Source organism: Salmo salar, chromosome ssa06 (assembly GCF_905237065.1).
Source record: "Salmo salar chromosome ssa06, Ssal_v3.1, whole genome shotgun sequence".
In the NCBI taxonomy this organism is placed as follows: domain Eukaryota; kingdom Metazoa; phylum Chordata; class Actinopteri; order Salmoniformes; family Salmonidae; genus Salmo; species Salmo salar.
Window position 1 is genome coordinate 16793460 of NC_059447.1, and position 25367 is coordinate 16818826.

At 44.8% G+C, this 25367-nt stretch overlaps 1 protein-coding gene across 3 annotated transcripts in view; it reads right to left on the bottom strand.

Moving 5' to 3' along the window:
- Positions 1-25367, bottom strand: part of LOC106606419 (ubiquitin carboxyl-terminal hydrolase 22) — a 100421-nt gene that overhangs the window by 42648 nt on the left and 32406 nt on the right. For 2 of the 3 annotated variants that reach the window (XM_045719856.1, XM_045719855.1), the window contains 3 exons: positions 10926-11058; positions 8180-8293; positions 1466-1567 (listed from right to left, as the gene is read on the bottom strand). In XM_045719856.1, coding sequence (XP_045575812.1) covers positions 1466-1567; positions 8180-8293; positions 10926-11058 — 349 coding nt within the window. The remainder of the gene's footprint in view (positions 1-1465; positions 1568-8179; positions 8294-10925; positions 11059-25367) is intronic. The other variant, XM_045719857.1, reaches the window with a different exon arrangement.

The following is a 25367-nucleotide window of genomic DNA, read 5'->3' on the forward strand; positions in this document are numbered from 1 at the left end:
CGCAATCCAGCCACGGTTTGGGCTCGCGTAATCCAGCCATGGTTTGGGCTAGTGTAATCTAGCCATGGTTTGGGCTAGTGTAATCTAGCCATGGTTTGGCCAGTGCAGATAAAAGCTGTGGTCCACCACAAAGGCCTGTGTGAACAGATCAGGTGTGTCCCAGTGTGGAGCCTGGGACTGGTCCAGCCTGTTTGGCCCAGAATTAGAGCTCTCGGCTGGGGGTTAAACTCTCCAGACTCGACCCACTCCACATACCAAACACCTCGAGACAGCTGGTAGGCCTCTCTATGAGTGTTTCATTACAGCAAGAGGGAGGAAGAGAACAAAGTAGGAAGACTGAATGAACTCTAGAAAATCAAGCGAGATAACTGCAGAGAGAGGAAAAGAGATTGAGAGAGAAGAGGAAGAATGAAACAACACAGAGGCCTAAGTACGTTTGAATCTACAAAGAGTTTGAGAAACAGAGAGCATTTGAGCGAAAGAGAGAAGAAACCATCCTTGTTGTGTGAACTTGTCATTGAAGAAGGAACAGCGCATTCTCTCTCTCGCTCCCTCTCTGGGCTTCTGCCTGCTGCCCTGTGGTGTTCACTCCTTTCTAGCCCAATTTAAACACATACCGTAATTTCCGGACTATTAAGCGCACCTGAATATAAGCCGCACCCACTGAATTTTAAAAAAAGTATTATTTTGAACATAAATAAGCCGCACATGTCTATAAGCCGCAGGTGCCTACCGGTACATTGAAACAAATTAACTTTACACAGGCTTTAACGAAACACGGCTTGTAACAAAAATAAATAGGCTTTAACGAAACACGGCTTGTAACAAAAATAAATAGGCTTTAACGAAACACGGCTTGTAACAAAAATAAATAGGCTTTAACGAAACACGGCTTGTAACAAAAAATAAAAAATGAGCAGTAAACAGTAGCCTACCAAGAAAGTCATTGGTCACTATCTTCCTCCTCCTGTCCACTGAAACCATCTCCTTCGGTGTCGGAGTTGAATAGCCTCAGAATTGCTTCATCCGATATTGGATCGTTTTCATTGTCGCTCTCTTCACTTTCATCCGGAGGCAAATCCCCCGCTGAGCCCTCTTCAACACGCAGCAGTCCAGCCTTTCGAAACCCGTTGATGATAGTTGATTTTTTGACAATGCTCCACGCTGTCAGGACCCACAAATTTGAAAGCGGGAAAAATCCATATATTAGCCGAGTCATTGTTTAAGCCGCGAAGTTCAAAGCGTGGGAAAAAAGTTGCGGCTTATAGTCCGGAATTTACAGTAAGTAACCCTGGACAATACAGACAACACCAGACACCTGGACTACACAGACAACACCAGACACCTGGACTACACAGACACCTGGACTACACAGATACACACACGTCTGGGTGATGAAATCGACCCTGCTACCATACTAGCACTTCATAAGGATGTGCGGAGAGCGGACCAGCCTATATCTCACCGATGGTGCAGTTTGTAGTGATTTTCCTTCGCTTTGGATTGTGCCGTAGTAACTCCAGCTCTCGCTTCGTAGGCTCCCACGTCGAGTATTTCTCCCCTACACCTGGTCACAAAGACAGAGACATCGTTGAGACATTGACAAAACCATCAATATTTTCAACCTGATCCTTGATAAAGGTAGCCTGGTCCCAGATCTGTTTGTGCAACAGTCTCACAATCAATTCGTGCATATATGCACATAATGTACTTCAGCAAATTTCGTGCGTTTTTGTGCGTTTTGTGTGGCTTAATTCGTGCGAAAAGACACAAATTTAACCAGTAGGCTACACACAAGCTTTTGCAACAACCATATAGACGCGATAGTTCATATTTCATTTTTGTTCTTCTTAATGGCTAATTCAACGTCATGAATATACAGAAATGTTGTCTTTGTTTAACCATGTTTTAAAACGTGTCGTTTTATGCCTATATGCACTGTTTAGACTTTCTGAACAGAATTTTTTTGAAAAGACGCACATTTACGTTCGACTTAATTCGTGGGAAAATTTGTTTTATTAATGCCAATGCTGTTTTCTGTGCTTGATTTCGCTTAATACTTTGGATACTGGTGCACTTGTAATCAGAAGTCATTGAAAGAAATGTATTTAATCTTCCACCCCACTCTTCCGATACATTTATTTGCTGCAGACAAGATGATATTCAACAGGTAGGCATTTTGAAACCGTTCAGAGATTACTCCAAGTAATGGCACTCTTTGGGATCTTTGCCAGGGAACATTTAAATACATTATCAATGGCAAATACTGTTTTCTATGCTTGATTTCACTTAATATTTTTGGGTGTTGTGCTCATTGCAGTCAGAAAACATGTTGGCCGATCAAAACCCTTGCGGGTGATGTTGCTTTCTCTCCCCAAGTCGTACAAGAAAATACCAGAAAACTGACCCAAGATCAGTACTGTACATATGCAACATCAACCCAATGTAATGCGGAGCGCGTTCCAGCTCGTCAACACAATCAGCTGCAGGGGAGGTTACTTTCTGTGTTGTTCAATTTATATAAGAATATCAAATTAAATGAATCTAAGAAATGCTTTTCCAGGCAGTTTGAATGTATATTCTTATTCTGTGCAGATTCTGTGTAATTTGACCTACAACACAAATGCGCATCATGACTTCAACAAAAAAGGCAACTTGGAACGTACCCGATCCTCCCATGCGATCATTCTCTTTCCCGGTAAGTGAAGTATGCAATTAAACCGCAGCTAGAACATAACTACGTGTTTTATGTTTTTATTATGCTTTAAACAGAAGGCGCTGTGAATTATTGGCCTGCTCTGATATATGTGTTAGTTGGCTTCTAAACGAGTTGGAAAAAGTGGATTTGGTGTCAGATGGTATCAGTTTAGTGTCAAAATGATATCTAATTGACTGATGGACAATGACTTGCTAAGTGACTTTGTTACATTTGCAATATGTTTGAACAGGGATGTACCATCACCAAAATGGCATTCTGAAATCAACACTAAAAATGGCATCACTATAGTCTCTAGGCCGTGCCGAGTTCAACGAGACGCCCCGCTTGACTGTAGCTTGCTCTGAGAGCAGCAACCGTGAAAAAAAGTAGGCCCAAAATTAAGCCTGGCTCTAAATTTCAAGTGCTTTTGGGTGACAGCGAGAGAACCGTTAGGGTTAGAAGCACAATTCGACCTCAGGTATGTTCTCGAGGTCCTCCTGATCTGTGCAAACCTTGACCATGTGGCATTAACCCTTAGCAGTGAAAAGAAGGTGTTAACATCAAACAGTTTGCAATGACTTTTCTCCCCATAGGAATACATTGCCTATTCCCCTAAATTCAACCTGAAGCCTATGTGGGTTATGAATGTCTTATGAACCTGTCTTTGATGACTATCCATCAGGCCACCATGAGGTCTACCTGTGTCGATTCTAAGCTTCCTGGAGCAACCGGAAGTTGTTAAAAACACCCTAAAGGTGTTTTGATATAACCAGCCTGCAGATTGTGAAAAGCACTGCATTCAACCCTGTGTGGATAAGTCAATTCTTAACATAGAGACTTTAATGTCAGGATTATGTAAGAGCATACCCCAATCAGTATATGTGTAAACTTATAGCTTCCAGTGCCAACCGGAAGTTCCTTAAATATGGGTCACAGGGGCTGTTTCAAAGGGTTAAAAAAATTCAGATCATTTCAAAACTTCATATGTGTGACTAGGTAACCCTCATCAACTGTAAATCAGTCATTTATCCCATCAGATTTGCAAGAAAAAATAATACACACAGCAAGGATGGAGTGACACAGTGTGGGGCCTAGAGACACACAGTGCCCGCAATAGTTACTTTTGTTCAACTGTCAAGGAACCGTCAGACCTAGAGCTCTGAAACTTTAGAAACCTGTTCTAGAGCTCAAGTCGATAGTGCATGGTGAGTTATGTGGCTCTAGATGGTTCTCAGACCGAGAAACAGCCTCGTACATTTGCAATATTTTGAATTCATTTTAACATCACGAAAATGGCGACATTTAGAAATGTCCCACAGTCACAAGACTAGGTGCATTGAAACCGCCTCGGCCCATAGAGACGGACCCCAACGTTTCTGTCCGATAGCTCATTCAAGGACCACGTAGCAACATATAAACATAACAGCCAGAGGGATTCCAAAGAAATGAGAAAAAAATGAAATAAAACCATTCCACATTATATCAAATCAAATACAGACATATAGCGAATACTTTTTTTTTTACATTTTGTTTTGTACATATATGCGCGAATTGAATGTGAGGTTGGGCTGCCACGGTCTAGACATCTGCTGTGGGCAAAAAATCTATAAACAACAAATGTCACATGACCGGATGAGGTAACCATTCTTGTTCTTCTTGTAACTTTCCGGTAGGCTGGAAGCTTTCTGGTGTTTTGCTGCTCGTCACAGGTCGACGCAGGTATTGCACTTGATTTATCGTTCTCATAACCGTAGGTGCAGTCAAGTTGAAATACGAAAGCTTTCTAGCTATTTCGCACTGACGGTAATTTGAACACAAGAAAGTTTCTAGTGAAAAGGTGCTTACACTCAGAGCCATGTATTTACACTCAGCCAGCTCATAGTACAATTCCACCCTAGACTTAGTACGGGTTACCGTTTTGGTAATTTTGGTTGGCCAACAAAATTTAAGACTACAATGACTGCATACGTTTCCCAAAAATGTTATATGAAAAAAAAAAGGTTTTGGTATTGATGGACAATGACAAGGCTGCTATTGTATTTTCAGTTACATTCTCGTGAAATAAAAATGGTTTACATGTTTGTTTTTTGTAAGAAATACATGGAACTACAACGGAATAAAACACCATTCGCCATCATGCATTGCTTACATTCATTCTATACTGAAAAGTCTATTCAGAAAAATCGAAAACAGTACATATAGGCATACAACTACAATGTTTTACTAGGGATTAAAAAAAATACAAAATATCTATATATTCATAACATAAAATAAATAAAGAATGAAATTCAGGCTATCGCGTCTATGGTTGTTGCAAATGCTTGTGTGTCGCCTACTGGTTAAATTCGTGTCTTTTCGCACGATTTGAACCACACAAAAATGCACAAAAACGCACGAAATCTGCTGAAATACATTTTGTACATATATGCGCGAAATGAATGTGAGGTTGGGCTGGTTTGTGCTGTCCTGCCAACTCCTATGGTAATTGTCACACCAGTGACCATAAGAGTTGGCAAATAGATCTGGGACCAGGCTATGATGGAGGTCTATTGCAGGGATCATTCACTAGATTTGGCCCACGGGACAATTTGTTCTTGAGCGAATGGTTGGGGGCCAGAACATAATGACAAAAATAATGGAGACTGCAGACTGACTGCAAGAAGCCCAAACAGATATCATATTTGACTAAAACAATCATTTCAAACCTTGAACATTTGTAAACGATCATGTGTCTATTATGAGTTGGAATATTTGGAAACAGATTTTCTAAATTAAAATCACTTGGAGCTGATTTGCTGGTGTTTTACAGTAATTGTTCTTACTACCCAAGGGCCACCAGTGGGGAAACAATGGTCTATTGAGACCAAAACATTGGTACAAAGATCCATTAAATCTGTGGAGCATGTAGATCACCAGTGTGCTGGAGTTTCTTTTCAAACCTGAACCTAAGGAAAGTCCAGTGGCACGCCTCAGCTATACCTCAGGGCTTCATTCCAGGGCCAGTAGCACTACTCACATTGTATATTAACCATATTGATTCCTTAGTGAACAACTGGAAGCTACACTTTTATGCTGATGACACTGTGCCAGTATTTCCACTGCAGTCATTTATAGGTGGTTGCTGCGCCACGACAAAATCACTGATGCCACGGCCCACAAATATGGATCATGAAAAAAATATATTTCTGCTAAGGGCGACTTTGAAGATGCTAGAACAGTCCACATTTACTTTTCCTCTGCAAACAAAACTAGTAATGAATAGAAAACGTATTCTACTCTGGGAGAGTCAGATTTATCTAGTTACCTAGTCGGCTTGTTGTTGCATGTTCTATGCCAGAGAAATATTACTCTCGAGGCATTTTCAAGTTGAGTGACATTGAGAAGGAAACATGCCGTCTGACAAGCAGTCAATGCACAAGTCTTGCAATCGCAGGGAAAACAACACTTTTGATAGCTTTGTTTATTTTATAACTAGTTATTTTATAACAATGATGGCCTAAGAAAAGTGGCTTAACTGCCTTGTTCAGGGGCAGAATGACAGATTTTTACCTCGTCAGCTTGGGGATTTGATCCAGCAACTTTTCGGTTAACTAGTCCAACGCTCTAACCACTACCTGCCGCCCCGGAGGATCCCAGCTTTCCAGTCCTACTTTATTTATTTCTCAACTCTTAAATATGTGCGAACTGCATCTTTTTAAACCCAGAGTTTTTAGCAATACCATGATTAAGAATGTTACCGCTTTGCAATTTGCTGTGAGTGCATAGAGGAGAGTGGAGTTCAATGTAACACAGATCATCTAACTTGGGGTAAAACACCACCCTACTTCAAAATCCTTTCAATTGTAATGACACAGATTCATGGTGACATGAAGTGGTTTCTGTGAGAGGTACAGGCAGTGTCACACAAGATGGCGGTTGACCCCAAGTTACCCTAACAGGTAGGCCTACATTATATTCACTTTGTTTAATTCATCAATAGGATCCTAACTAGATAAAAGATAACATTTGGGATCTAGCTAATGATTAGCTCAATAGGGTAAACGCAGATCGCCAACCAATGCTTCAGCCTATGTATTTATAGCCACTATGCTGCATCAGTTGGGCTACAAGTGATAATTCTGACTGCTAATAGCATACCTGTTAATATGGACCATGTATAGGCTATATGCCTGCCATGGTCCGATATGTTAAAATCATTTAAACAAATGATTGTACCAATACATGACCAAAAGTATACGGACACCTGCTCGTTGAACATCTCATTCCAAAATCATGAGCATTAATACGGAGTTGGTCACCCCTTTGCTGCTATAACAGCCTCCACTCTTCTGGGAAGGCTTCTGCAGGGACTTGCTTCCATTCAGCCACAAGAGCATTAGTGAGGTCGGGCACTGATGTTTGGCGATTAGGCCTGGCTCACAGTCGGTGTTCCAATTCATCCCAAAGGTGTTCAATGGGCTTGAGGTCAGGGCTCTGTGCAGGCCAGTCAAGTTCTTCCACACCAATCTCAACAAACCATTTCTGTATGGACTTTGCTTTGTGCACGGGGCCTTCCCCAAACTGTTGACACAAAGTTGGAAGCACAGAATCGTCAAGAATGTAATTGTATACCGTAGCATTAAGATTTCCCTTCACTGGAACTAAGGGGCCTAGCACGAACCATGAAAAACAGCCCCAGACCATCATTCCTCCTCCACCAAACTTTATAGTTGGCACTACGCATTCGGGTAGGTAGCATTCTCCTGGCATCCACCAGACCCAGATTCGTCCAGACTTCCAGATGGTGAAGCCAATGCTTGGCATTGCGTATGGTGATCTTAGGCTTGTGTGCGGCTGCTCGGCCATGGAAACCCATTTCATGAAACTCCCAACGAACAGTTGTCCCGACTTGCTTCCAGAGGCAGGTTGGAACTCGTTAGTGAGTGTTGCAACCACAGACGATTTTCACACGCTACATGCTTTTGCACTCAGCGTGACCGTTGAGCCACTTCGCGGCTGAGCCGTTGTTGCTCCTAGTTGTTTCCACTTCACAATAACATCACTTACAGTTGACCAGGGCAGCTCTAGCAGGGCAGAAAAGTGACAAACTACTTATAGGAAAGGTGACATCCTATTATGGTGAAAGTCACTGAGCTCTTGAGTAAGGCCATTCTACTGCCAATGTTCGTCTATGGAGATCGCATGGCTGTGTGCTCGATTTTATACACCTGTCACCAACGGGTGTGGCTGAAATAGCCGAATCCACTAATTTGAAGGACTGTCCACATACTTTTGTATATATAGTATATGTGAATGCAGCTGCCACAACTTTAAAATCACTGGATGCAGTTTATCATAGCTCCACACATTGTGATCTGTATCAGAAAGTGGTTAAATAAATAAAAGGTTAAAATACATGAAGGAATAAATCAATTATTGACTTGGGGGGGGGCAGAGATAAAACAGACACAGGAAAGTAGCGTTTCCTGAGCAACACTGTACCTTGCAATTTCCAGGCTTTCCTCTGTTCTTCTTTGGCAATCTGTTCCATCTCTTTGTCGTATATGTAGTCTTGACACACAAAACAATATATTCCACCATATAATAAGTCTATTGCTGGAAGGGAGAGAGCGAGAGAGAAAGAAGGAATATACAACCATTAGGAATAGATATTTCCTACAAAACAACAGCTTGTGTTTATTGCACGTCGAACCTCGTCATTGATGTGGCCAGTGTGAAGACAAGCACTTTCTGTGTGTTCCACTCCTCTATTGATTTGAGCCTTGTGTCGTTCCATGTCATTGCTGCTTGCATTGGAGAATTAGAGAACTATCACGTAGGGAAGGTGTGTGTGTGTGTCACAGAGTATGTTTTTTTGTGGGACTGTGTGTGCTTGCATGTCCATCACATCTACCTCCCCTGCTTTTTCCACTAGCCTATGTTCTCCAACACCATGGTAACAATACCTGGGTTCTTCTGTTGCCGTGACAACCTATTTATTCAAAGGTTGCACCTCCGTCACGTCATGCTACTGTTATGAAGGTTCTCAAGCCGCCCTCTGCCGGCGGGCGCCATAGTGGTGCCATAAAGTGTTGATAGCGTCCGTTCAGAAAGACTGAGGTGAACTACCATTTCATCTAAATTACACTATAGTGCCTGGAAATACGATGACATTGCTAAAGTAGTCAAATATTTAGTAGGAAACTACTTTGCCAACATTATCATGTCGTCGAATTTACTTTAGCCAGATGGCAACGTTGTCATTAGGGGCGGCAGGAAGCCTAGTGGTTAGAGCGTTGGGCCAGTAACTGGATCGCTGGTTGCTGGATCGAATCCCCGAGCTGACAAGGTAAAAATCTGTCGTTCTTCCCCTGAACAAGGCAGTTAAACTCACTGTACGCCGGTAGTCCGTCATTTAAATAAGAATATATTCTTAACTGACTTGCCTAGTTGAATAAAAATAAATCAAATAAGCTAGAAAAGTGTGTCAAAAATAACTAGCAACGATAACATTAGCTAGCTAAAATCCGGTGGCCTCCCCTCAATCTTAGCTAGTTATACTGCATCTAAAATCAATCTGGCAACATCAAAATGATGACAAAAAAGGTTATTTTACTAATTACTTGCCTCCTATTGAATGTCATAGTATTTCCAAGCCACTGTAATAGTTATCAGAGCATTGACAAGAATGCTCAGCCGGGCATCAGTCCAAAACAAACGTTCAAAACAATATTGTGACGAAACATGCAACTCAGGGACAGTCAAATAGAACCCCTTGCACATTTTGATACTAAAAGGTTTGTCTCATAACTAGTAGGATCCAGGAGAGTGAAAAGGGACAATTGATGGATAGGCCTTAAGATTTATACAGAAAATATAAATGGAGCGTTATGTGTGTGTGTCCATAAGATGAGAGAGGAGCTAGCTAGAAGAAGCTCATCATCTCTGTGTCCAATGACAACAGGCATGCACTGAGAAAGGCCTTGACTGATGTGGTAACCATGGAACCAGAGAAAAGGAGAGAGTTCTGTGTACAACACCACAGAGGAAGTTAAAAATAAATCTGGCAGACAGACAGAGGAGGAGGATGATGAAGGAAGTGAAGGAATCCAGAGGAACAGCTGGGAGTCAGGGGTTCATTTGATGAACGGTACAATGGCACAGTGAGTGAGAGTGTGCTACTGTGGAAAGCCCTGACCTAATTAACACTGTGGTGGTAGTCTGGGGGGCTGGGGTGGGGCGTGATGACAGGAGCGACCCACACGGCTCAGTGTATTTGTGTGTGTGTGTGTGTGTGTGTGTCTCAGAGTGTGGGTGTCTAGATCAAAACCTTACTGTGACACCACCCTGAACAACAGAAACAGCTCAGTGTGTGTGTGTGTGTGTGTGTGTGTGTGTGTGTGTGTGTGTGTGTAGATCAAAACCTTACTGTGACACCCGCCTGAACAACAGACACAGCTCAGTGTGTGTGTGTGTGTGTGTGTGTGTGTGTGTGTGTGTGTGTGTGTGTGTGTGTGTGTGTGTGTGTGTGTGTATACACATCAAAACCTTACTGTGACACCGCTCCCCCCAGAAGGACCTGCTAACCTCTATCACACCCTAACAGATTACCCTAGCATTACCACCCTCTCATTCATCTGTCACCATTCTCCTCAGACAATATCACAACCACAGCAATTACCTCCTTTTACTTATTAGTACTGTATATAGACCCATAATTACCATAGAAATATAATAAAATGGAAATTCCAATGGATCTGTGATGGGTAGTATTTCTACGCCAGCGTCCCAAATGGCACCCCGTTCCCTTCACAGTGCACTACTTCTTAGCAGAGCCCTGTGGACCCCGGTCAAATGTAGTGCACTAAATAGAAAACAGAGACTTAGACTTTGATAATTACCATGTAAGAATCACAGGGTCATTCATAGTCTATGTGGTTGAGGATTAAACATGTCTACCCTCCCACAGAGCTGACTGGGGAACAGACAGGCTTAGAGAAGGACATTTGTCTGCCTGAGACTAAGTACTGGCTCCCAGTAGAACGTTAATGCTACGGAGAAGGACGGGCTCTGCTCAATGTCTCTGGAAAGGACAGTTCTCTCAGGCAGAGAGAGGCCTGAATCTGCCTGTGTGTGTGTGTGTGTGTGTGTGTGTGTGTGTGTGTGTGTGTGTGTGTGTGTGTGTGTGTGTGTGTGTGTGTGAGAGATAATAGACATGACAACATAAGCTAGCACGTGCACATTTTACCTAGGTTGTGGCGTTTGTTTTTGGCGTGCTCGTGGATGTGTTTCTTGGTGAAGCAGCCGAAGAAGACGCAGGAGAGACAGGAGTGGAGCCGGTTCAGGTGGGCGCCGCACATGTGACAGATACATGACTTGGCCTGCAGGGGGCGAGAGAGAGACAAAGAGGGGAGAGAGAAGGATGGAAGGGAAGGTGACAAGAGAGGGGGGAGGAAAGGGAGGGGATGGAGAGAGAAGGGGTTGAGAGAGAGAGTGTCAGAATAAAGAAGGAATATACATTGACATCTTCTGAACATTGAAAAAAATATATGTCATCGTAGCCTGCACTCAAATAGAAAATGGATGTTATGTGCGGTTAGGTTTGTAATATTCAAGCATAGGCGGCGTGTCCATAAGGCTAGGGGAAGCTTTCTTTACAGTCAAATGAACTGCCAAAATGATATAGCCTATTTAGCCTAATCCTTTCTATACAGAAATACATGTAATAATTCTAAATAATCAACTATAGCATGATTTGGCGACAGAGGATCAATAGGTTATTTAGAAATATATATATTTAAAATATATTGCCTACAATCGGAAAGAAAGGCAGCAGGGGCAATTTGGGCAGATTATTGTTTGGTTGCGACTGTCTGTGAAAAGGCCAAGCCAGGCATATTGTAATATTTCAAAATACAATCACTGGAAAACATAGTTTGGAAAGCAAATGGTTAATGCTGTAGAGAGAAGACAATGAAAAGACTAATGTATTTTCATTGTCATTAGGGGGGGGGGTTCAGTGTTACTTAAAAAAGTTAGTTTTTGGACAATAATTTCCTCGTCATATTGTATTGTGTCTCTCCTGGTAGACCTATTACATGGACAACGTTGGTTTTATTGATCTGTGTCTGTCAGCAGAGTAGGCTACCTTGTAATTTGACATATTAAAAAAGATTCTGCTAACGTCTCCAGTCATATAAAGTGTAGTAGAAATGAATGAAATGAGTTTATGAAAAGAGCACATTTTTCTCATGTAAAGAATGAAGAAGTGTATCTGATACAGCCTAGGTCTACTCTACCCTACACGTGCTCAGCCATGCACTGAACACTCTTTATGCATACAACGGTTTAGTTATTTTATTAGCTTAAATTACTATCCAATCTACTCATCACATTACCAATAGTAGGTTATCGTACATAAGTTTACAAATGTGATGATGCATGGAATGCTTTATTATAAGGGAGCATTATGGTGAAAATTAGCTTCCCCAAACTTGAAACTCGCGCGGTGCCGATGTATGCCTCGTAGGCTACACCAGTTGTAAAGTGGATTAATGTGCTTCATTTTAGCAATAAATACAGCAGTACATCAGTATAGCAGTACATCAGTATAGCAGTACATCAGTATAGCAGTACATCAGTATAGCAGTACAGCAGTACAGCAGTACAGCAGTACAGCAGTACATCAGTACAGCAGTACATCAGTACAGCAGTACATCAGTACAGCAGTACATCAGTATAGCAGTACATCAGTATAGCAGTACATCAGTATAGCAGTACATCAGTATAGCAGTACATCAGTATAGCAGTACAGCAGCATGAGAAAGCTGGGATCCTCTTCTAAATAACGACCAGTAAAAACTCTGTTTTCACACCAAATGACTGGGCTTATAAGAAGATGTTTCACTAGGCTCTGTAGGCTATCTGCTCTCCAATCGGGTTCCAGGGCTCCTGGGCATACGGGTTTTTTGCCAACTTCAGTTGTGATACAAACCTTATCAAAACATATAGGCTTATGGGCTAGGCTACAGGATGTGTGCTACAATGATTTGAAAAAGTCTGAAAAAAGAAAGTCATGCTGTGTTTCATGCCTTTGATTGCACACGCTGGGTATCATTCATGATGACAATACATCATTCTCAAGTGATACTATTGTCACCCATCAGACTATGCTCAAGCAAATCTCATCTTTACATATACTACATAATATAGGCCTGTGTGTGAAATGAGATGTGATTTAGAATGGACCATTATGTACCTGTCACAACTGGAGCTAGGGGGGGAGTTAGGAATGTTGATAAATAAATAAAAGTAGGCCTAGCCTATAGAAAGCTGAATGGATCCTCTTTTTAAGAGACCATCAAAACTCTGTTTTCTCACATCATTTGAATAGCCTATAGAAATGTGTAACATGGGCTCTCATGTGTTTGATTTGATTTTGGATTGATGTCAGAGTGATTAGACGGACAACAGAACGCTGAGTACCAGGCCCCTAGCGACTGGCAGTTAGCAAGTTTGGTAGACTACTGATGACCATCGGCAGCATCAGAGCGCAGCTTTGGAAAAGCCTAGTTACCATGACTAAACGTTTATGTGTAATTTGACTGCGGTCATGGCTCGTGACCGCCGGTATAACGGTAATACAGTCACCGTAACAGCCCTAAGATGAAGGCAGACAGAGTAGTGATGGTTGGGCCCCTTTGAGAAACCCCATGTGGTCCAATATATAAAAGCAGACACTCTGCTTTTCCACAGAGCACACCATGCTCCTGATTGGATTCATGCATGGTGGGAGAAAGCATCTTTGACACACTGACAGCAGCTGGAGTGTGTGAGTGTGACGCAGAGCCTCAGAGACGACCGAGGGATTTATAGAACCATTAGAATGCCTTGTCTTTAGTGGACCTGCAACACTGAGCTCTGCAGGGCCTGAGGCCACAGGGAGAGGAGGACATGGTGAAGTGAGGGCGGGTTGTGTGTGTGTGTGTGAGAGAGAGAGAGAGAGAGAGAGCAAGCCAGCGAGTGACACAGACAGAGAGAGAAAGACGGAGAGAGTGAAGATGTGTTAGAGTAGAGATGTGCTGTACGAACAAACATTCTGGAGTTTTCTCTGACAGCAGAGAGAGAAAACATGGGAGGGAAAGAGAAAAGGGGAGAGAAAGACATCAACTGAGGAAAGACAGAGAGGAGACACAGCCCTGGTGCTGCTCTGATGACCGAAGACAGTCCCACAGCCCTGGTGCTGCCCTGATGCCCGAAGACAGTCCCACAGCCCTGGTGCTGCTCTGATGACCGAAGACAGTCCCACAGCCCTGGTGCTGCTCTGATGACCGAAGACAGTCCCACAGCCCTGGTGCTGCTCTGATGACCGAAGACAGTCCCACAGCCCTGGTGCTGCTCTGATGACCGAAGACAGTCCCACAGCCCTGGTGCTGCTCTGATGCCCGAAGACAGTCCCATAGCCCTGGTGCTGCTCTGATGACCGAAGACAGTCCCATAGCCCTGGTGCTGCTCTGATGCCCGAAGACAGTCCCATAGCCCTGGTGCTGCTCTGATGCCCGAAGACAGTCCCACAGCCCTGGTGCTGCTCTGATGACCGAAGACAGTCCCACAGCCCTGGTGCTGCTCTGATGCCCGAAGACAGTCCCACAGCCCTGGTGCTGCTCTGATGCCCGAAGACAGTCCCACAGCCCTGGTGCTGCTCTGATGCCCGAAGACAGTCCCACAGCCCTGGTGCTGCTCTGATGCCCGAAGACAGTCCCATAGCCCTGGTGCTGCTCTGATGCCCGAAGACAGTCCCATAGCCCTGGTGCTGCTCTGATGCCCGAAGACAGTCCCATAGCCCTGGTGCTGCTCTGATGCCCGAAGACAGTCCCATAGCCCTGGTGCTGCTCTGATGCCCGAAGACAGTCCCATAGCCCTGGTGCTGCTCTGATGCCCGAAGACAGTCCCATAGCCCTGGTGCTGCTCTGATGCCCGAAGACAGTCCCATAGCCCTGGTGCTGCTCTGATGCCCGAAGACAGTCCCATAGCCCTGGTGCTGCTCTGATGCCCAAAGACAGTCCCACAGCCCTGGTGCTGCTCTGATGCCCGAAGACAGTCCCATAGCCCTGGTGCTGCTCTGATGACCGAAGACAGTCCCACAGCCCTGGTGCTGCTCTGATGACCGAAGACAGTCCCATAGCCCTGGTGCTGCTCTGATGACCGAAGACAGTCCCATAGCCCTGGTGCTGCTCTGATGACCGAAGACAGTCCCACAGCCCTGATGCTGCTCTGATGACCGAAGACAGTCCCACAGCCCTGGTGCTGCTCTGATGACCGAAGACAGTCCCACAGCCCTGGTGCTGCTCTGACCGAAGACAGTCCCATAGCCCTGGTGCTGCTCTGATGACCGAAGACAGTCCCATAGCCCTGATGCTGCTCTGATGACAGTCCCATAGCCCTGGTGCTGCTCTGATGACCGAAGACAGTCCCATAGCCCTGATGCTGCTCTGATGACCGAAGACAGTCCCATAGCCCTGATGCTGCTCTGACCGAAGACAGTCCCACAGCCCTGATGCTGCTCTGACCGAAGACAGTCCCACAGCCCTGATGCTGCTCTGACCGAAGACAGTCCCACAGCCCTGATGCTGCTCTGACCGAAGACAGTCCCACAGCCCTGATGCTGCTCTGACCGAAGACAGTCCCACAGCCCTGGTGCTGCTCTGATGACCGAAGACAGTCCCACAGCCCTGGTGCTGCTCTGATGACCGAAGACAGTCCCACAGCCCTGGTGCTGCTCTGATGACCGAAGACAGTCCCATAGCCCTGGTGCTGCTCTGATGACCGAAGACAGTCCCATAGCCCTGATGCTGCTCTGATGACCGAAGACAGTCCCACAGCCCTGGTGCTGCTCTGATGACCGAAGACAGTCCCACAGCCCTGGTGCTGCTCTGACCGAAGACAGTCCCATAGCCCTGGTGCTGCTCTGATGACCGAAGACAGTCCCATAGCCCTGATGCTGCTCTGATGACAGTCCCATAGCCCTGGTGCTGCTCTGATGACCGAAGACAGTCCCATAGCCCTGATGCTGCTCTGATGACCGAAGACAGTCCCATAGCCCTGATGCTGCTCTGACCGAAGACAGTCCCACAGCCCTGATGCTGCTCTGACCGAAGACAGTCCCACAGCCCTGATGCTGCTCTGACCGAAGACAGTCCCACAGCCCTGATGCTGCTCTGACCGAAGACAGTCCCACAGCCCTGATGCTGCTCTGACCGAAGACAGTCCCACAGCCCTGATGCTGCTCTGACCGAAGACAGTCCCACAGCCCTGATGCTGCTCTGACCGAAGACAGTCCCACAGCCCTGATGCTGCTCTGACCGAAGACAGTCCTACAGCCCTGATGCTGCTCTGACCGAAGACAGTCCTATCGCCCTGATGCTGTGGCGAGAGTGGGAGAGATAGAGAGTGGGATGGAGAAATGAGAGAGAGATAGCAGAGAGAGTGGGAGAGATGGAGAGGAGGGATGGAGAAATGAGAGAAAGAGCAGCAGAGAGAGTGGGAGAGATGGAGAGAGGAAAGATGGACAGAGGCGAGATAAGGGGGAGAGAGGAGAGTCAAAGAGCGACAGAAAGGAGAGGTGACAGAAAGAGAGCTCTAATAAAAGCCATCAGGAAACAGGTGTCACTACATCACCTGCTGGGCAGAGGGAGGGAGAGGGGGAGGAAAGAAAGGTGGAATAGAGCAGGAGAAACATTAAAGACTAAAATCTGCAGTTCAGTGTCCATTTCAACCATGTTTCTAGAAATGTGAGTAAGAGATAGTAAGAACACAGTAACCACTGACATGACGCTCACTGACACACACACACAAGCCAAGGTATTAGGCCTAGAGCAAGGAACACCACACAAAAAGGTAGGCTACCTGACGAACAGCAACACAATGAAACAACCCGACACCATTACGACAACATGGAGAACCATTGTAAAGGGGTCATAAAAGATCCAGCCCGGTCTCAGTTTCACTTCCTCCACATTATATCGCTATGAAACAGTGTGACTGGTTAGGAGAGGGGACCCAAGGAAACAGTCACTGTGAGAAACAGACTCATGACTCAGAGACAGGCCACAGTGTAATGCCAGTGCATTTACTGGCTTTCTATCTGTCTGCCAATGTGGCATTGATGAGGCAGCTTGTTTCCCTGCTATAACTTAGTCATTTAGCGGTCTTGCTATGGCTCCCCACCGCACACAAATTGGAGCATTTGTTGGTTTTGCTTGAATGTTGTTTGCATCACTGGATGTTGCTTCACAATGCTTTGCTCCCTCACAAGTAAGAAAATCTATCTTTGGGAAACACTGACTCCAGTGACAGGCAGATCACCGGGTGCCATCGGACAGCATGGTGAAAGAGCTGCAGCGTGCAGTTCTGGCCTGCAGGGGGAGTGTCAGGAAAAGAGCTGCACTGACAGCTATGCCAGTCTGATTTTCCTCCCATGTCATCTCCACAGAGCTCAGAGTAATGCTGCTGGCAGGCTGCAGCCACTACAAACACCTCATCATAGAAGGACCAGATACACTGTGAGAGAAGACTAGGCTATTGTCCACCTACACGGTTATGATATAAGATTGCAGTTATATCATCATATCACTGAAATAGGACACAGACACGCACGTCTATGTTGTTGCACGGCATTAGGAGCCCGGGGAGGATTGATGATGGTGCAGTAAGCTGGACATTCAGGGCCACAAACACTAAGCTGTGTTTTCATTCAGTCTGGCGTGGGCGGGGCTTAACACACTGGGATGAATGGGATCTAATGGAGGGGGGCGGGGTCTAATAGTGGCAGGCGCAGGAGAATCACATTCAGACTGGAGCCTGATAACACAGACAGGCTAGTCAGGGCCCTCCAACCCTGTTCCTGGAGAGCTACCCTCCTGTAGGTTTTACCTCCAACTTGATTCAGTTTATCAACCAGCTAATTAATAGAATCAGGTGTGCTAGATTAGCATTGGAGTTAAAACCTACTGGACTGTAACTCTCCAGGAACAGGGCTGGAGTTAAAACCTACTGGACTGTAACTCTCCAGGAACAGGGTTGGAGTTAAAACCTACTGGACTGTAACTCTCCAGGAACAGGGTTGGAGTTAAAACCTACTGGACTGTAACTCTCCAGGAACAGGGTTGGAGTTAAAACCTACTGGACTGTAACTCTCCAGGAACAGGGCTAGAGTTAAAACCTACTGGACTGTAACTCTCCAGGAACAGGGCTAGAGTTAAAACCTACTGGACTGTAACTCTCCAGGAACAGGGTTGGAGTTAAAACCTACTGGACTGTAACTCTCCAGGAACAGGGTTGGAGTTAAAACCTACTGGACTGTAGCTCTCCAGGAACAGGGTTGGAGTTAAAACCTACTGGACTGTAACTCTCCAGGAACAGGGTTGGAGTTAAAACCTACTGGACTGTAACTCTCCAGGAACAGGGCTGGAGTTAAAACCTACTGGACTGTAACTCTCCAGGAACAGGGCTGGAGTTAAAACCTACTGGACTGTAACTCTCCAGGAACAGGGTTGGAGTTAAAACCTACTGGACTGTAACTCTCCAGGAACAGGGTTGGAGAGCCCTGGGCTAGACACAGCCATTACCACCACACTCAATGACATGAGCAAGAGATGGAGAGTAGAATGAGGCTGAAAGGCAGACGTTAGATTTAGGCTTATATGAACGAGAGAGTGAGAAAGAAGCAGAGATGAGAGAAAAAGAGAAGAGAGAGAGGAAGGATGCAGGAAGTGTGATTGTGATCATAAGTAGACAGACAAGGCAGGCTAGTGCTCTAAAGACAGTCCCTCCTACACCTCATTATCATTAGCTCTGTGCTCCAGACCCTCCCCCTCAGCTCTTCAAGAGAGATGCTGCTGTTGATGCCTTCCAGCACCCCTCCTAACTTTCTGCATTGCACCAGAGCTCCAGTCAAAACACAGCTACCCCTGTCAACGCTGCAACCGCACCCCCCTGTACCCCAACCCTCGGGCCCTCTTCCCTGGGTAAAAATCAATTTCTACCCCCACCATTTCACAAACTCTGGTTCCCATGCAGCCTGCCAGCCAGACCCTGTACTATTCCTCAGTGTCAGCAGTAACCCTCCCTCCAACTTCCTGAGGCTTTTAATGTCCTATTAGATGGGCTATAGATCAGGCAGCTCATATGACTGGAACAAGAGTTTTACAGGTACTAGCAGAGGGAGCGTCTCACTGCATCTCTCCATCGGTTCCAGGCCCAGGGAGAGACAGACAGGCAGGCGGGGCAGGGGGATACAGGCGGGGCAAGGGGATACAGGCGGGGCAAGGGGATACAGGCGGGGCAGGGGGGCAAGGGGATACAGGCGGGGCAGGGGGAGACAGGCGGGGCAGGGGGAGACAGGCAGGGGGAGACAGGCAGGGCAGGGGGAGACGGCAGGGGGAGACAGGCGGGCAAGGGGAGAGACAGGCAGAGCAAGGGGAGAGACAGGCAGAGCAAGGGGAGAGACAGGCAGGGCAAGGGAAGAGACAGGCAGGGCAAGGGAAGAGACAGGCAGGGCAAGGGAAGAGACAGGCAGGGCAAGGGAAGAGACAGGCAGGGCAAGGGAAGAGACAGGCAGGCCAAGGGAAGAGACAGGCAGGGCAAGGGAAGAGACAGGCAGGGCAAGGGAAGAGACAGGCAGGGCAAGGGAAGAGACAGGCAGGGCAAGGGAAGAGACAGGCAGGGCAAGGGAAGAGACAGGCAGGGCAAGGGAAGAGACAGGCAGGGCAAGGGAAGAGACTGTTGGGAGAGAGGCAGGGCCCACAGCTAGTGAACAGGGGGGGTAGAAGCAGACCATGAGAGCAGTGACTCACCACACTGTTTCACATGCAATAAGCCGCTCTGCCGGAGATGGACACACACACACGGGTGTGCACGTACACACACACACCATCATAAATAGACTCCCTGACACGCATAACCTCACAGACATTTACTCTTGTGTCCTCTCCTCTGCGTTTCTATATTTAATAGTGGTGAGGTTGAGGAGGAAGAGGGGGTGGATGCTGATGCTCCAGTGCTGTTCTGACGGACCCCCTGAGGGTGCAAGCCAGGGCTGTGTCAGGTGACGTCTCCCTTCCTCCCCTCCTCGCTCTACTTTCCCCTTGACTGACTAAAGCCTAGCCTGTCGGCCCCAGGCTCACTGAGCAGCACGAGACAGAGAAGCATCGTGGAAGACGTGTGGCATAGACTAACCATCTCTCTACCATTCCACAGTACTACACCCCCGACTACCGTCCAGTTCCTCTGCTGTCTGAACCTGCCACACACACACACACACACACACACACACACACACACACACACACACACACCTTACTGCCTTTAACAGGCCCCATGTAGACACCTTCCAGCCAACCTCACCCTGTGGAAGCAGGAGAGACATGAAACAGAATGGTGAGTGTACCCACACTATGCAGCATGTTCTCTCTAAGCAGCAGCAGCATCATCATCACAGAGCTGAGCATGGAGACGAGCTGCTTTGATGCTACCACGATCAAATGGTGTTTGGTGATGTGCTGCTGTTCAGACGTGTGTATGTATGTGTGTATATATGTGTGTGTGATGAAGGGTGTATATTCAGTATTCAGACGCCTTGTATTTCTTCACGTCATTGTGTTACAAAGTGGGATTAAAATAGATTTGTCATTTTTTGTCAACACACACACACACACACACACACACACACACCTCTTATGTCAAAGTGGAAAAAAAATAGCTGACAGTGACTATCAGTGACTGACTTAGCAAGAGGAAAACTGATGCACAACCACATTCAGAAAGGTCACCTTGTGTATTATTCTATTCTAACTCTGAACAGTAAGTGGAGGTCTTGACTGAGTTCCTACAAAAGGGTGGCCGCTCCCATCCCTGGTCTAGTTAAGAATGCTGCTCTACATTATGTATTAAAGCACCCAGACAACTCAAAGATACACTTGTACTTCTGAACTGAGCTTCAGGACAGGAATTAAACCGCTCAGGGATGTTCACACGAGGGCGGCAGGTAGCCTAGTGGTTAGCGCGTTGGACTAGTAACTGGAAGGTTGCAAGATCAAATCCCCAAGCTGACAAGGTAAAAATCTGTCGTTCTGCCCCAGAACAAGGCAGTTAACCCACTGTTCCTAGGCCATCATTGAAAATAAGAATTTGTTCTTAACTGACTTGCCTAGTTAAATAAAGGTAAACTAAAAATAAGTGAGGCCATTGGGGATTTTAAAACAGTGTTCAATGGCTGTGATGGGACAAAACTGAGGATGGATCAACAACACAATAATGACCTAAATGACAGTGAAAAGAAGAACACAAATATACTAAATAATATAACAAAACATGCATCTTGTATCCAATAAAGCACTTAATACTGCAAAAAAACATGATAAATGAATACAATTTTTGGCCTAAATGCAAAGCCAACACATCACTGAAGAGACAAACTGCCTCCTTACTGTCAAGCATGGGGGTGCTGCATCATGGTATACAGTTGAAGTCGGAAGTTTACATACACTTAGGTTGGAACACTTAGCTTGTGGAAGGCTACCCGAAACGTTTGACCCAAGTTAAACAATTTAAAGTCAATGCTACCAATAAAGTGGTGATCCTAACTGACATAAAACAGGGAATATTTACTAGGATTAAATGTCAGGAATTGTGAAAAACGGAGTTTAAATGTATTTGGCTAAGGTGTATATAAACTTCCGACTTCAACTGTAGGTATGCTTGACATCGGCAAATACTGGGACGTTTTTCAGGCCAAAAAGAAATGGATAGGGCTAAACACAAGCAAAATCCTAGAGCAAAACCTGCCTCAGTCTGCTTTACACCAGACACTGGTAGAGGAATTCACCTTTCAGCAGGGAAATAACCTAAAACACAAGGCCACATATAAGAGGTCGCGCGGTTACGATTTTTCAACACCGATACCGATTATTGGAGGACCAAAAAGAGCCGATACCGATTAGTCTGCCGATTTTTATAATGTATTTGTAATAATGACAATTACAACAATACTGAATGAACACGTAATGCACCAATTTGTAAGTCGCTCTGGATAAGAGTGTCTGCTAAATGACGTAAATGTAACACTTACTTTAACTTAATATAATCAATACATAAATAAAATAATAATACATCAATAAAATCAATTTAGGCTCAAATAAATAATGAAACATGTTCAATTTGGTTTAAATAATGCAAAAACAAAGTGTTGGAGAAGAAAGTAAAAGTGCAATATTTGCCATGTAAAAAAGCTAACATTTAAGTTCCTTGCTCAGAACATATGAAAGCTGGTGGTTCCTTTTAACATGAGTCTTCAATATTCCCAGGTAAGAAGTTTTAGGTTGTAGTTATTATAGGAATTATAGGACTATTTCTCCTTATACGATTTGTATTTCATATACCTTTGACTATTGGATGTTCTTATAGGCACTTTAGTATTGCCAGTGTAACAGTATAGTTTCCGTCCCTCTCCTCGCTCCTACCTGGGCTCGAACCAGGAACACATCGACAACAGCCACCCTCGAAGCAGCGTTACCCATGCTGAGCAAGGGGAACAACTACGCCAAGTCTCAGAGGGAGTGACATTTGAAATGCTATTAGCGCGCACCCCGCAAACTAGCTAGCCATTTCACATCGGTTACACGAGCCTAATCTCGGGAGTTGATAGGCTTGAAGTCATAAACAGCACAATGCTTGAAGCATTGCGAAGAGCTGCTGGCAAACGCACAAAATTGCTTTTTGAATGAATGCTTACGAGCCTGCTGGTGCCTACCATCGCTCAATCAGACTGCTCTATCAAATCATAGACTTAATTATAACATAATAACACACAGAAATACGAGCCTTTGGTCATTAAAATGGTCGAATCCGGAAACTATCATTTTGAAAACAAAATGTTTATTCTTTCAGTGAAATACAGAACCGTTCCGTATTTTATCTAACGGATGGCATCCCTAAGTCTAAATATTGCTGTTACATTGTACAACCTTCAATGTTATGTCATAATTATGTACAATTCTGGCAAATTAATTACGGCCTTTGTTAGGAATAAATGGACTTCACACAGTTCGCAATGAGCCAGGCGGCCCAAACTGCTGCATATACCCTGACTGCTTGCACGGAACACAAGAGAAGTGACACAATTTCTCTAGTAATAAGAAATTCATGTTAGCAGGCAATATTAACTAAATAGAATATGTTTTCGTTTCAGGCTCCTCCATCTCCACTAACTGAAACTAATTGTATGGATTTTTTTCCTAATAATAATGTAAAATTAACATCTGTACAGAAAGACTCATGTGAAGGCCAAATTACAGAGGAGGAACTGCTTGATGCAATTGGGGCCTTTAATGATGGGAAAATTCCAGGGCTGGATGGCATACCAGTGGAAGTATACAAAACTGTTTTTGATATACTCAAAGGACCATTATTAGCATGTTTTAACCACTCCTATATAAATGGTAGATTATCAGACACCCAACAAGAAGGTCCGATATCATTATTACTGAAACAGGACCCAAATGGTACAGTGGGGGGAAAAAAGTATTTGATCCCCTGCTGATTTTGTACGTTTGCCCACTGACAAAGAAAGGATCCGTCTATAATTTAATGGTAGGATTATTTGAACAGGGAGAGACAGAATAACAACAACAAAAATCCAGAAAAACGCATGTCAAAAATGTTATAAATTGATTTGCATTTTAATGTGGGAAATAAGTATTTGACCCCCTCTCAATCAGAAAGATTTCTGGCTCCCAGGTGTCTTTTATACAGGTAACGAGCTGAGATTAGGAGCGCACTCTTAAAGGGAGTGCTCCTAACCACAGCTTGTTACCTGTAAAAAAGACACCTGTCCACAGAAGCAATCAATCAGATTCCAAACTCTCCACCATGGCCAAGACCAAAGAGCTCTCCAAGGTTGTCAGGGACAAGATTGTAGACCTACACAAGGCTGGAATGGGCAACAAGACCATCGCCAAGCAGCTTGGTGAGAAGGTGACAACATTTGGTGCGATTATTCGCAAATGGAAGAAACACAAAAGAAATGTCAATATCCCTCGGCCTGGGGCTCCATGCAAGATCTCACCTCGTGGAGTTGCAATGATCATGAGAACGGTGAGGAATCAGCCCAGAACTACACGGGAGGATCTTGTCAATGATCTCAAGGCAGCTGGGACAATAGTCACCAAGAAAACAATTGGTAACACACTACGCCGTGAAGGACTGAAATCCAGCAGCGCCCGCAAGGTCCCCCTGCTCAAGAATACATATACATGCCCGTCTGAATTTTGCCAATGAACATCTGAATGACTCAGAGGACAACTGGTGAAAGTGTTGTGGTCAGATGAGACCAAAATGGAGCTCTTTGACATCAACTCAACTCGCTGTGTTTGGAGGAGGAGGAATGCTGCCTATGACCCCAAGAACACCATCGCCACCGTCAAACATGGAGGTGGAAACATTATGCTTTGGGGGTGTTTTTCTGCTAAGGAGACAGGACAACTTCACCACATCAAAGGGACGATGGACGGGGCCATGTACCATCAAATCTTGGGTGAGAACCTCCTTCCCTCAGCCAGGGCATTGAAAATGGGTCGTGGATGGGTATTCCAGCATGACAATGACCCAAAACACACGGCCAAGGCAACAAAGGAGTGGCTCACGAAGAAGCACATTAAGGTCCTGGAGTGGCCTAGCCAGTCTCCAGACCTTAATCCCATAGAAAATCTGTGGAGGGAGCTGAAGGTTCGAGTTGCCAAACGTCAGCCTCGAAACCTTAATGACTTGGAGAAGATCTGCAAAGAGGAGTGGGACAAAATCCCTCCTGAGATGTGTGCAAACCTGGTGGCCAACTACAGGAAACGTCTGACCTCTGTGATTGCCAACACGGGTTTTGCCACCAAGTACTAAGTCATGTTTTGCAGAGGGGTCAAATACTTATTTCCCACATTAAAATGCGAATAATTTTTTCTGGATTTTTTGTTGTTATTCTGTCTCTCACTGTTCAAATAAACCTACTATTAAAATTATAGACTGATCATTTCTTTGTAAGTGGGCAAACGTACAAAATCAGCAGGGGATGAAATACTTTCCCCCCCACTGTATATATAAAAATCCAGTCCATTTAAAAAAATTGGAGACCTCTTACACTTCAGTGTTGTGATGCAAAAATCCTAGCAAATGGTTGGCGCATTGAATTAAAAAAGTATTGTCAGATATTATTCATCTTAATCAGACAGGTTTTTTACATGGACGATACATTGGAGATAATATAAGACAAGTACTGGAAACAATAGAATACTATGAAATATCGGGGATACCAGGCCTGGTTTTCATAGCTGATTTTGAAAAGGCTTTTGATAAAGTACGACTGGAGTTTATAGATAAATGGCAAGAATATTTCAATTTTGGGGAATCTCTTATAAAATGGGTTAAAGTTATGTATAGTAACCCTAGGTGTAAAACAGTAAATAATGGCTGCATCTCTGAAAGTTTGAAACAATCTAGAGGAGTAAAACAAGGTTGTCCACTATCGGCATATTTATTTATTATTGCCATTGAAATGTTAGCTGTTAAGATTAGATCAAACAATAATATTAAGGGATTAGAAATCCGTGGCTTAAAAACGAAGGTGTCATTGTACGCCGATGATTCA